Below are 14,444 nucleotides of genomic sequence, written 5' to 3'. Positions count from 1 at the left end.
CAGTTCTTTTCGTAGTTAGTCTCATAGTAGTTAATTCCTTCCTAACAGCTGCATCAAGTTACTGAACTTGCTATGCATTTTTTTAATTCTAGTTCTTTTTGTAATTACTTTCATAGTATTAAAATCCTTCCTAACAGCCGCATCAAGTTACTGAACTTGCTATGCAATCATTTTAATGAGTTCAATTCCGAATTTTCAAAAGTTTATGTCGCGCCCCTGACAAAATATTGTTTTTGTTTAAAAACTAATAAGAAAAAAGGCATCGAGTCACTGGACTTGCTTTGCATTTTTTTAATTCCAGTTCTTTTCGTAGTTACTTTCATAGTAGTTAATTCCTTCCTAACAGCCGCATCAAGTTAATGAACTTGCTATGCAATCAATTTAATGAGTTCATTTCCGAATTTTGAAAAACATATGTCGCGCCTCTGAAAAAATATTGTTTTTGTTTAAAAACTAATAAGAAAAAAGCCATCGAGTCACTGGACTTTCTTTGCTTTTTTTTTAATTCCAGTTCTTTTCGTAGTTAGTTTCATAGTAGTTAATTCCTTCCTAACAGCTGCATCAAGTTACTGAACTTGCCATGCATTTTTTTAATTCTAGTTCTTTTTGTAATTACTTTCATAGTATTTAAATCCTTCCTAACAGCCGCATCAAGTTACTGAACTTGCTATGCAATCAATTTAATGAGTTCATTTCCGAACTTTCAAAAATATATGTCGCGCCTCTGACAATTTATTGTTTTTGTTTAAAAACTAATAAGAAAAAAGGCATCGAGTCACTGGACTTGCTTTGCATTGTTTAATTCCAGTTCTTTTCGTAGTTACTTTCATAGTAGTTAATTCCTTCCTAACAGCCGCATCAAGTTACTGAACTTGCTATGCAATCAATTTAATGAGTTCATTTCCGAATTTTCAAAAATATATGTCGCGCCTCTGACAATATATTGTTTTTGTTTAAAAACTAATAAGAAAAAAGCCATCGAGTCAATGGACTTGCTTTGCTTTTTTTTAATTACAGTTCTTTTCGTAGTTAGTCTCATAGTAGTTAATTCCTTCCTAACAGCTGCATCAAGTTACTGAACTTGCTATGCATTTTTTTAATTCTAGTTCTTTTTGTAATTACTTTGATAGTATTTAAATCCTTCCTAACAGCAACATCAAGTTACTGAACTTGCTATGCAATCATTTTAATGAGTTCAATTCCGAATTTTCAAAAGTTTATGTCGCGCCCCTGACTAATTATTGTTTTCGTTTGAAAACTAATAATAAAAGGCATCAAGTCACTGGACTTGCTTTGCATTATTTTTAATTCCAGTTCTTTTCGTAGTTACTTTCATAGTAGTTAATTCCTTCCTAAAAGCAGCATCAAGTTACTGAACTTGCTATGCAATCAATTTAATGAGTTCATTTCTGAATTTTCAAAAATATATGTCGCGCCTCTGACAAATTATCGTTTTCGTTTGAAAACTAATAATAGAAGGCATCAAGTCACTGGACTTGCTTTGCATTTTTTTTAATTCCAGTTCTTTTCGTAGTTACTTTCATAGTAGTTAATTCCTTCCTAACAGCCGCATCAAGTTACTGAACTTGCTATGCAATCAATTTAATGAGTTCATTTCCGAATTTTCAAAAATATATGTCGCGCCTCTGACAAAATATTGTTTTTGTTTAAAAACTAATAAGAAAAAAGCCATCGAGTCACTGGACTTGCTTTGCTTTTTTTTAATTACAGTTCTTTTCGTAGTTAGTCTCATAGTAGTTAATTCCTTCCTAACAGCTGCATCAAGTTACTGAACTTGCTATGCATTTTTTTAATTCTAGTTCTTTTTGTAATTACTTTGATAGTATTTAAATCCTTCCTAACAGCAACATCAAGTTACTGAACTTGCTATGCAATCATTTTAATGAGTTCAATTCCGAATTTTCAAAAGTTTATGTCGCGCCTCTGACAAAATATTGTTTTTGTTTAAAAACTAATAAGAAAAAAGCCATCGAGTCACTGGACTTGCTTTGCTTTTTTTAATTCCAGTTCTTTTCGTAGTTACTTTCATAGTAGTTAATTCCTTCCTAACAGCCGCATCAAGTTACTGAACTTTCTATGCAATCAATTTAATGAGTTCATTTCCGAATTTTCAAAAATATATGTCGCGCCTCTGACAAAATATTGTTTTTGTTTAAAAACTAATAAGAAAGAAGGCATCGAGTCACTGGACTCGCTTTGCATTTTTTTAATTCCAGTTCTTTTCGAAGTTACTTTCATAGTAGTTAATTCCCTCCTAACAGCCGCATCAAGTTACTGAACTTGCTATGCAATCAATTTAATGAGTTCATTTCCGAATTTTCGAAAATATATGTCGCGCCTCTGACAAAATATTGTTTTTGTTTAAAAACTAATAAGAAAAAAGCCATCGAGTCACTGGACTTGCTTTGCTTTTTTTTAATTCCAGTTCTTTTCGTAGTTAGTTTCATAGTAGTTAATTCCTACCTAACAGCCGCATCAAGTTACTGAACTTGCTATGCAATCATTTTAATGAGTTCAATTCCGAATTTTCAAAAGTTTATGTCGCGCCCCTGACTAATTTTTGTTTTCGTTGGAAAACTAGAAACAAAAGGCATCGAGTCACTGGACTTGCTTTGCTTTTTTTAAATTCCAGTTCTTTCCGTAGTTAGTCTCATAGTAGTTAATTCCTTCCTAACAGCTGCATCAAGTTACTGAAATTGCTATGCATTTTTTAAATTCCAGTTCTTTTTGTAATTACTTTCATAGTATTTAAATCCTTCCTAACAGCCGCATCAAGTTACTGAACTTGCTATGCAATCATTTTAATGAGTTCAATTCCGAATTTTCAAAAGTTTATGTCGCGCCCCTGACTAATTTTTGTTTTCGTTGGAAAACTAATAACAAAAGCCATCAAGTCACTGGACTTGCTTTGCTTTTTTTAATTCCAGTTCTTTTCGTAGTTAGTCTCATAGTAGTTAATTCCTTCCTAACAGCTGCATCAAGTTACTGAACTTGCTATGCAATCAAATTGATAAGTTCATTTCCGAATTTTCAAAAATATATGTCGCGCCTCTGACAAATTATTGTTTTCGTTTGAAAACTAATAATAAAAGGCATGAAGTCACTGGACTTGCTTTGCAGTATTTTTAATTCCAGTTCTTTTCGTAATTACTTTCATAGTATTTAATTCCTTCCTAACAGCCGCATCAAGTTACTGAACTTGCTATGCAATCAATTTAATGAGTTCATTTATGAATTTTCAAAAATATATGTCGCGCCTCTGACAAATTATTGTTTTCGTTTGAAAACTAATAATAGAAGGCATCAAGTCACTGGACTTGCTTTGCATTTTTTTTAAATTCCAGTTCTTTTCGTAGTTACTTTCATAGAAGATAATTCCCTCCTAAGAGCCGCATCAAGTTACTGAACTTGCTATGCAATCAATTTAATGAGTTCATTTCTGAATTTTCAAAAATATATGTCGCGCCTCTGACAAATTATCGTTTTCGTTTGAAAACTAATAATAGAAGGCATCAAGTCATTGGACTTGCTTTGCATTTTTTTTAATTCCAGTTCTTTTCGTAGTTACTTTCATAGTAGTTAATTCCTTCCTAACAGCCGCATCAAGTTACTGAACTTGCTATGCAATCAATTTAATGAGTTCATTTCCGAATTTTCAAAAATATATGTCGCGCCTCTGACAAATTATTGTTTTTGTTTAAAAACTAATAAGAAAAAAGGCATCAAGTCACTGGGCTTGGTTTGCCTATTTCAAATAAAGGGCTATACTTTCGGATTTTTCTCTTGATAGATACTTAGCTGCTCCATTTTGCATTAAGTTACTGAACTTGTTGTGCAAATCAACAGAGCTTTTGCTTCAGCTGCTTCAACAGATTTCTGCTATTGTGGTGCTCCTAACATGTTTTTCTTTTTTTTCAAAGACCCAATGAAAAAAGGCATCAAGTCACTGGACTTGCTTTGCATTTTAATTCCAGTTCTTTTCGTAATTACTTTCATAGTAGTTAATTTCTTCGTAACATCCTAGGTCACTGAATCAGTACTAATTCGCCGTTTTACTAATGGAATATACTGATTCAGTACTGAAAGTCTATGATACTCGGGTCCGTGCTAATAATTGACTATTGGAACAAAACGTTTGGACAAGACCATTTAGAGTAAAATTTAAGGTACTTTTTAAAGTAGTGAGGCCTTAACTTTTCAGGTAAAGTTCAGGTAAAGTTAGTCTTAGCTAAGGTGAGTTAAGGAAAAGCAAATCCACATTATTGTGTTTTTGCATGTTTGTGTGTGTGTGTGTGTGGAGAAGGAGAGAGAGAGAGAGAGAGAGAGAGAGAGAGAGAGAATATATGTGTGTGTATTTGTGATGTGTGTGGTGTGTGTGTTTGTGTTGATGTGTGTGTGTTGATGTGTGTATGTGTGTGCGTGTGTGTATGTGTGCGTCTGTTTGTGTTTTTGCATGTTTGTGTGTGTGTGTGAAGGAGAGAGAGAGAGAGAGAGAATATGTGTGTATGTGTGATGTGAGTGTGGTGTGTGTGTATGTGTGGATGTGTGTGCGTGTGTGTGTATGTGTGCGTTTGTTTGTGTTTTTGCATGTTTGTGTTTGTGTGTGTGTGTGTGTTTGTGTGGATATGTGTTTGTGTGGATGTGTGTGTGTGATGATGTGTGTATGTGTCTGCGTGTGTGTGTATGTGTGCGTCTGTTTGTGTTTTTGAATGTTTGTGTTTGTGTGTGTGTGTGTGTGGAGGAGAGAAAGAGAAAGAGAGAATCAAAGAGCCAGAGAGAGAGAGAGAGAGAGCCAGAGGCCGAGAGATAAAGAGAGAGAGAAATAATTCTTCTCATCTGTTCTTCGTTTTGTCCTCATGCCCCTCCCCCCACCCACACACACACACACACACACACATGCACTGACACACACACGCACACACACACACAAACACACGTACACATGCACCCACGAAACCACGCACACACACACATATACACACAAACACACCCACACACACACACAACCACACCCACCCACACACACACACATACGCAAGCACGCACACAACCCCCCAAACACACACAAACACACACACACGCACGCACACACACACATAGACACACACCAAACACCACACACACAACACATACACCACACACTCCACACACACCACACACACTAAAGACATCCCATAAACCACACCCACACCACACACACACTTTACACACCACACACATACCACAAACGACACACACACCGCACACGCACACACTCCACACACTACAGACATCACACACACCACACTCACACTACACACACACTACACTTACACCACACTCTCCACACACACGCACGCACACACGCATCTACCCACACACACACACAATTACACAAACACACACACGCACGGAAACTCACACAAACTCGCACGCACGCAAAAACACACACGCACGCACACACACACACGCACACACACCTATTCACTTATGTAAAAAAACTGCTATTTGTTTATTTACGGGGGTGGGGCAGATCATGAGACCTACCTTTTGTTTTCCACGTAAAAAAGCGTTAGTATGTTCGGTTTTTCCTTACGTTTGGTTTCAGAAAATGAAAATCCAAGAAAACGAACATACCGAAATTTTCTTACGTCTTAAACCGAACGTACCAAATCTAAGATACCGAACATACGAAAGTTTTTTAAATGTTTTTTTTTGACAGATCAGGATCTTAGTAATTGGAGATTCACATCTACGCGATGCCAAACCATATCTCGAACAAGACGAGCGGTTGCAACAACTCCGGTAAAGTTGCTTAATTTCTGGGATGAAAAATGTTTTTTAGCTGAAAAGTATTGTTTTTTCTAGCCCTTACTACGACGGAGAAGGTGGTCGCCGTTGCGAGCATTTAATGTCCCTCGCAAAAAAAGCCAGAACATATAGTCATGTCTTTGTTATTGTTGGGGACAATGATGCCAAAACGAAATCAATCCACTATATTTGCAATAAATACAAGTAATTTCGAGATGCCATATGGCCAACCGAGGTTATGTTTGCCGGTCATATGCGCCGAAAATATCTGCCAGCAGAATTGGTTTCGAAAAATAATATGTTCTTAGGAAACAAACTAGGTCATCAGCTAAAGGGAACTCGTATCATTAAAAGGGAAGATTTTTGGGACTGTCACTTTGATAGATTTGGAGAGGGCTATCGCCATTTTGCGGCGTTGATACTTTCTGTTCTCAAAGATTTTTGTGCTACTGAATGACCATAATATTCCATAATATTCTCGTGACTGATCAATTTACATTTCCATTTACGTTGTTTTAATTTAACAGTTTATAACATTTCAGTTTATAACAGTTTATAACATTTCCATTTATCACTTTATAACATTTCCGAGTTCATAGGAACATTTCTGAGTTCAATCCCCGCCCCCGCTGTTGCCCCCCCTCGCTGTTGCCCCCCCACTGTTGCCCCCGCCCCCGCTGATGTCCCGCCCCCGCTGTTGCCCCTCCGCCACCCTTCTGTTCCCACCCACCCCCCACCCACTGTCCCACCCAACCCACTGTTGCCCCCCCCCACCGGCCCCAGGTGGCCAACAGCCCGCCGGTCGTTTGAGAGCGCGACGTTATTCGCTTTTGTTTACACTTATAGTCATGCATTTGGAACTATCGGTGCTGCTGTGTTTTCAAATTTGTTTCAGAGTTATGCTTTCAACTCGTCGTTTACGAGGACCTCCGAGACATTGGGCAGCGTCTCTGGTCATTTATGAACACGTCACGTGCATCTGGAACAGGTGAGCCACAGTGGCTGAGGGTGAGACTCGATAGCCATTGTATTCTGTGACTCCGCAGGTTGTTCTTCGTCCTAAAGAAGGTGCTGACAGAGCCAAATACGTTACAATAAAAGCATTATTTGGGTATTAAAGAGATTAACGGAAGCCAGTTCAAACGGAGAACAGAGAACAGAACTGGAACCTAAAACGAATGAAACTAAAACTAATATTTATCAATTATAATTCATGTCGTTCATAAATTCCTTCATTTATAAATCCTTCATTTATAAATCCTTCATTTATAAATTCATATCTTTTCCCTTTCCTTTTCCTTTCCTTTTTCCACTAGTGATGAGCATGGATTTCCCTCAAAGGATGAGCTCACTAGTGATGAGCATGGATTTAATAAGAGAGATGCGAGTGGATTTAATAAAAGAGTTATAGCGCGAACAATACAAATAGAGCGAGTAGAGCGAGTAGAGCGAGAACAATTAGGGCAATTATCTCGCCTTAGCAGATTGAATTTGTTCACGCTCAAGTGGTTTGTAATTACGCCTGGCCAGATCAAAATTAGATTGGCGCCACTTATGTGCATCTTACGAGCAGTCTGTTGCAAGTACATGTACATGTAAGATACATTAGGCGAGAAAGAATTTGCATGTGCATAAAATTTGCATGCATATGACTCATTAGGTTGATTAAACTACAGCCTAACCATGCCCAGAAGTGACATGTACATAGTAATGATCCTCAAAAAATGCATGATGCAAATTGTACTGATTCAGTACTGAATTCGACTCACAGTTAAGTCCGGGTAATGACACTCCTTAGATTTTTACATTCTTTTCATATGTCAAGATCTATATCTAGAGAATCTATAAATTACACGTGAATTTATTTTCTTTATATTTTGACCAACACTAATTCAGGCTAAGTCAGAATGTTAAGATTTTGTAGACCTATATTTTTAATGGCAAAAAAAATAGCAAGAAGGTTTCCCACCAAGATTCGTACAGAACAACGAGTGTGCTTAGTCTGATTGAATAGTGAATTAACATTATGCGCATGGCAACACGGTTAAAAATAAATAAATCTAGGTATAAAGGTAAATTAGGTATGGGTTGTTGTATAACACTGACCAAAAGCAAATCATGCTACTCTTTCACTTTGAGTTAATAGAGCTGTCAAAAGAATTCATTTTTCCAGTGAAACAAAACTTGATGCCCCTTGCCAACATCTTGACAGTCAAAAATTTAATGGAAAAACCTTGGTAAGATCTTGACAATAACCTATCAAGACATTTCAAGAAATTATCTGGGCTTAAATTGCTAAGATCTTGATCTCCAAAAACCTTGACACATAGAAAAGCAAGTAAAAAATCTTGACAGCCAAAAATTTAATGGAAAAACCTTGGTAAGATCTTGACAATAACCTATCAAGACATGTCAAGAAATTATCTTGGCTTAAATTGCTAAGATCTTGATCTCCAAAAACCTTGACACATAGAAAAGCAAGTATGATAAGACAAAACAATTTTTCAAATCAATTTTCTTGTACATTGAAACCGATCAGAAAAAATTTAAAATCAAAGCGTTCACAGCTTATATAGAGTAAAAATAAGCCCTAAGATATATCTCTACTAATCACGGCAATTTTCTCTACCAAATTTTGGCTGTAATAATACGTGGTATTAGCATTTTGTTGTACTGTCCATCTTCATTTCCGTTTATTTACACAAACAAGGCGGCTCGTTAATGTGCGTTCGCACATGATGTTCCGACCCGAGCTCATCTACATTTTTGACTTAATTGTCAACCAAATGAAGAAATAACAAAAATAGATGTTTGAGTTTAAAACAATCGTTACATAATGCCATGCCTTATTACAGCGCCAATGAGATCTGACCTTAAAGAGACTACGAGACAAAAAAAAAACAAAAAATTAGCAAAAACAAAAACTTCACGGCAAAAACGGAATACCTAAATTGAAAAGCACATAGTAACAACGTCAAAATGCAGTCAGATAAAACCTTAATTACTAAAATTTTATTTCTCCTAACTATACAGCGGACGGATAGTTTTCTTAAAGAGACTATGTTACAAGTCAACAAAGAGATCGCTCAATGAGGCGAAATTCAAAAATTAATCAACGTTTTTTAAACCAAGCAATTTCAAAAGTCTTAAAAATCTTTTGCTTGTAATTAAATAATCCTTGATAAAATACTAAAAAGTTACTACAAAACCAAAAAGTTTTGTCTTTGGGTAGTGTAAGCCTTGTGAAACGAACTAGAGAAAAACCTAAAAAATTAGAAACGATTTGCGAAAACACAAACTATTGCTACCATTAAAATCATTAGCTATTATATCAATGGGAATTATCAGCTTGAGGATAATGTGATAAGATTTCAAAAAGATCCTAAAAAAAGAAAAAGTACCTGAAAAATAAAAAAAATTAAAAAAAATATATGAAATCTAGTGGCATTGAAGTTTTAAAACTAATGGGTAGTAGATAAAACCACAAACCAGAATATTTTTGGCTGCATTAGAATTGAAAAAGAGATGCTGTAAGTACTAAGGCCGACTAACAGTCCTCGAAAAAAAGTTTAGGATCGGTTAACGTTCAAAAAAAATTTCGAAAAACTTTTAAAGTCTTAACAGCCATTAAACTCAAAAGCTTTTAACGGAGGTCAATAACTAAGCTCAAAAATAACATGATGGCAGATAGAAGATGTTTGTCATGCATAGATAATCAATAAGAGATCAAAATAAGTCTTAGGACTATGAAATCAACAACAAAAACATGCGAAAACCAAAGTTCAGTAGAAAAGTGCGAGAAGAAAATTTCGAAGCCATTTAAACCATTTGCTTTTCTTTGAAAACTTTATCAGTGATCCCCTGAATGTCTTTTCTACGCCAATGGGATTAGAATATTATCTGGATATAGTGTATAATGTTTGGATAATGTGATAAGAGTTCAAAAGTAACCAATAGTAAGAAAAAATCCAATATCTTTTATTTAAGATTTTGAATTCTTGTGTTATTGAAGTCGTATAATCAATAGTTAGAAGATGAAACCGCCCACCAAATTTATTTTAGTTTCAGTAGAAAGCAAGTGGGCTCTGTCAAAAATGAGACTGACTAACAGTTCACGAAAATTTTAAGATTGAATAATGTTCAAAAAAAATTTCGAAAAACTATTTTCAAGTTCCTAACAACCATTAAATTCAATAAATTTCAACGGAAATCACAGAATACGCTCAAATATGCTTCAATGGAAGTATGGGAATGTTTGACATGCATAGGTGATCAATAAGACATCGCAACAAGACTATGAAGACAACAACAAAATCAGGCAAAAACGAAAAACTCAGTAGAGAAGTGCAAGAAGAAAAGGTCGAAGCCAATTGAAACCATAAGCTTTTCTCTGAAAATTTTATCTCTGATCCAATTAGCGTTTCCCTGAAGCCAATGGGAGCTGTCAATTTTAGGAAAATGTGATAAAATTTCAAAAGTAACCAATAATACGGAAAAATCCAAAAAATTGTTTACAAATTTATGAAATCTTGTGTCATTGAAGTCATATTACTAAAAGTTAGAAGATAAAACCGCCAACTAAAATTTGGCTACAATAGGACGGAAGAGGTTGCTGTCATCCCAGAGACTGACTTACAGCTCACGATAATAAGTTGATGATTGGTTAATGTTCGAAAAAAATTTCGAAAAATTATTTTTAAAGTCTTTACAGCCTTTAGCTGTCCACTCGAAGCACTAGATGTGCTCAGTTAAATCTCATTACGGAACATAATGCACTGTTAGCCAATGAATCCATGCCATAAGACTCCAAAGATTAGTTAAAGCTCGAAAAGAAATTCAAAACTTCATTTAAAATTACGAAAACTCAGAGTCGAATTTAAAAAAATACATGAGCAATTCATTGAAACCATTTTTTTTCGTTCGCAGGGCTTCATTTGACGGTAAAAGAAACTTTTCATCAACGGAACCTCGATAGGAAAAGTGACTTGTCTCTAGGTGACTTAAAAAAGCAAAAAAAAAGAAAAGTTTTATAAAAAAAAGAGCTCAAATAGATTTCGATAACTTTTGATAGTGAACTTCCCTATGAGACCAGAACTAGTTTTTTAATCGCTTTTAGTCTACTAGGAACAAGAAATTGGTTCATTTTTTTGCAAGAAAATAAAGTTTGAAATACTATTTTTTATAGAAAATATCTTAATTTGAAGAAAAATCACACTAAAACAGAACAAATATCCCGTTTTACACAAAACTTCAATCCTCGATAACTCCTCGAAAAAACCGAAAATCAAAAATAATTTTTTAATTTTGAATTCTACGCTGGACCAGCTTTTTAAAGATACCACTCACATTTCTCTGCGATGAATATATCCATCGGCCAAAATTGACTGAACAAAAATAAAACCCAGTTGAGTATATAGTTCCCCCCCCACAAGTGGGGTCGGAACAAAAAATTCCGAAAATTTTGTTGTCGTGAGCATTAATTTATAGTATCCTTCTTTCATATTTGATCCTAAATGTCTCGCATTCAACATGAACCCCTTTTTGTCGGCAAGCCGAGAGTTCGAAGTTTTACAGATTTTGTGAGGGCATTCTTTGTGCAAAAAAGCAAAATTTTTGTCTGTGAGCTCAAAGTTTCGTTTCACTAGATTTTCCCATATACTTGCTCAATCTTATGATTTCCTGCAGTATCCTGTTTTTGGGTGCTATTGCATTGTTAATAGTTGATATAGCTTGCAATATCATAGTAAACCGTTCTTGAAAATCTCGCCCAGATCTTGTTTCTTGACAGCCTCCAAAGAGCTCGTAAATTTGTAGATATCTTGATATTACCTTGCCTTGTTACATGGCAAGATCTTGGTAACATTATCCATTATTACGTATGTTTCTCATCAAGGTGTATCAAGTTTCAGTTTAACCGTTAATAAGAACTTCTAGTGGAACCAAGCTAAATCGATATGCAGAAAAATTTCCGCATTTACTGATATAGTGAAAAGCGTATAAATTATTCAGGACTTCAAAAAATCAAACGATTTAGCGGTTCAGTAAATCAACACAAAGTTGGGTTGAAACAAATATTGCGTAGATTTAAAGTGCATCATATTAAGAGTAAACTTGTTTCAAATTGAGGAAGAAATAACTCATTTTTTGGATGTAAAATATTAAAAAATTAGAGCAATTTTAAAGACAAATTTGACTTTCAAAAGTTGTTTAATCGATCGAGAAATTTGGTAAAATTTTTAATTATCAAAAATGCCATATTAATTAGTTGACAAACAACAACTACCCTGTAAAAATTGATTATTTTTGTTAGTAGAATGAGAATTTTTAAATAAGCAACTCTACGTTCTAGCAATTTTTAAAAACAATTCAAGCAAATTATTTATCAACAGTTATCGAAGCAGAACAGCTCTTATCAACTGGAAACGAAACAAGAAACAGTCCTGGAAAGTTTTTGTCTATCAACGGTGAAAACAAAATACTAAAAGAGACATACCTCATACCAGTCATAGCAGCAAAATTACAATCTAAGCAAAACAAAAGCAATAAGTGATTTTTCTGTTTTGTCTCTGTTCGTTTTTAATTTCAGGTGGACTGAAATTATGCCTTAAAAAGCCACCCAAAAATTATTTTTTGCAAATAGTGGTGGAATACTTGGACAGCAAACAAAGGCAAGAGACATTTATTTTGTTTCAAATTAATATATAAAAAACAATTTTGTTCGTTTTGATCTCAGTCGAGTTTTGCGTCTCAAGCTAAACAAGAGCTGACAACGTTGTAATTTGAGAACGTCCCGCGCATTTTATGTTGTTACGAAACGACCAAACTCATTTTTAAGGGTACAGCACTGGTACCGTCATCTTGTGTTCTACTTGATTAAGTTAGTGCCAACTGCCAAAGAGTTACACAAAAATAGAAATCTTATCACCGCTCAGATCAAAATCCAAATCTATTTAAATCATACGAGCGCAATCATTACTATCACAGGTGATTTTCATTGAGTTGCAATGATCAGATGCAAACTCAGGCTAAGAATTCTTCTTTTTTCAAAGCTTCCCGGGTCGAGGATTTCGTCAAAATTTATGTAAGAAATGTGCTGACAACCGCTGAAAAAAATATTTTTCAGAGAATAAATCTTACACATTAGTCCGCTTAATCTGTTGAATTTTCAGCACCTTTCTTACATATTTTTAGCACTTTTCAGGACATTAAGCAGATAATTATTTAAGATCTAACTGCAGAAAAATATAGTTTTTCAGCGAATCTCAGCGCACTTCTTACATAATTTCCAATACTTATCTTACACAATATCAGCACTTATCTTAAGCATCTTCTTAAAGCAGTTATTGCAGCTGAGGTATACAACCAAATTACTTGATTGAATGAAACCAGGTAGCTTAAGTATAACAGTATAATTATCTTCATTCCGTTAGATATGATGAATGTGTGACGCTTTTCAGTTGCTATTTTCAGTTGGTAAAAAATGAATTTTCATATTTAAAAACCACGCAGATTTTTGACTGATTAGTGGCTCTTCAGAAGTGCAAAAGGTTAAGGAGCCTACATGCTGACTACTTTATGAGCAATAGTGAGCAAAGAAATTGCCAGTAAAATTATGCAGGAAAGGTGCTGAATCCGCGGAATTTGAAATTTTCACAAGTGCTGAAAATATGTAAGAAAGGTGCTTAAAAAATGCTGAAATCTTGCAAGAGAAGTGTTGAAATTATGTAAGAAAAACGCTGAATCCGCTGAATTTCGCACCTTCATAAGTGCTGAAATTATGTAGGAAACGTGCATAATCATATGCTGATTTTATGTAAGAAATGCGCTGAAAGGTGCTGAAATATTTTTTTTTCAGCGGATTCACCACCAAATTCTCAATTTTCAGCGCAATCAGCACAAGTCTTACATAATTTCAGCGCATTCAGCGGATTTCTTACAAAAATATCCGCTTACAGCTGCTGACCCCTCGACCCGGTTATTAAATTTATTAAAAATTATTTTTTGATAACATTCTCCAGATGAAGGAAGTCGTATCATTGCTCCGATTTACTTTTATTCAACTATCGTTTTGAAAAATGTTGTCTATTTTCATATCCGTTCCAGGATCCAATGACCAAGTGCAGTTTCCAAGTGTGAGATTTTTACTAACAAACTAGAAGAAAGTATTAGGAATGTTGAGATAACTACTGACAAGAGAAGTAGCAAATTGGGCGAAGTAAGGGAATACTGGGTTTGACTGTCTTTTAAGTTTGATTTTTAAGGTATTTTTCTTCAAAGAAGGACCTTTCTCGGGTGGGCTTATTTCGGTTTGCAGCATCTCTCTGCTATGTTTATTGAAGCTATTCAAGATCAACATTTGTTTAATTTCATGTTCTAGCAGTAGCGCAATGACGGAGTACTTCGACCCAAAGAAAGGCGAAAAACCCAGAGCAGAGCTGGAGGAGGAGATAGCAGCTGAGCGACAGAACATTGACAAACTGCAGTCTACTCTGGGCTCATTGAAGGATAAACTGGCCGATGAGGAGAATGGAAGGAAGGAAAAAGAAAATGAGCTGCAGAATTTGCGAGAAAAACTCAAGTATTCCACTCAATTATTCCACTCAAGATATTCAGTTTACTAATGAGGCCATACC

The 14,444-nt window shown here is 35.1% G+C and overlaps 1 protein-coding gene across 1 annotated transcript in view; it reads left to right on the top strand.

The window, feature by feature from the left end:
* The window catches only part of LOC142349504 (uncharacterized), a 60,860-nt gene that overhangs the window by 17,411 nt on the left and 29,005 nt on the right, over positions 1 to 14,444 (top strand). The window contains exon 2 of the mRNA XM_075401103.1: positions 14,189 to 14,389. Within this exon, the coding sequence (XP_075257218.1) occupies positions 14,189 to 14,389 (201 nt within the window). The remainder of the gene's footprint in view (positions 1 to 14,188; positions 14,390 to 14,444) is intronic.

This window comes from Convolutriloba macropyga, chromosome 1 (genome assembly GCF_964194025.1).
Source record: "Convolutriloba macropyga chromosome 1, txConMacr16.3, whole genome shotgun sequence".
Lineage (NCBI taxonomy): Eukaryota > Metazoa > Xenacoelomorpha > Acoela > Convolutidae > Convolutriloba > Convolutriloba macropyga.
Note: the sequence above shows the minus strand (reverse complement) of the source record. Positions and strands in the feature narration are given on the sequence as shown.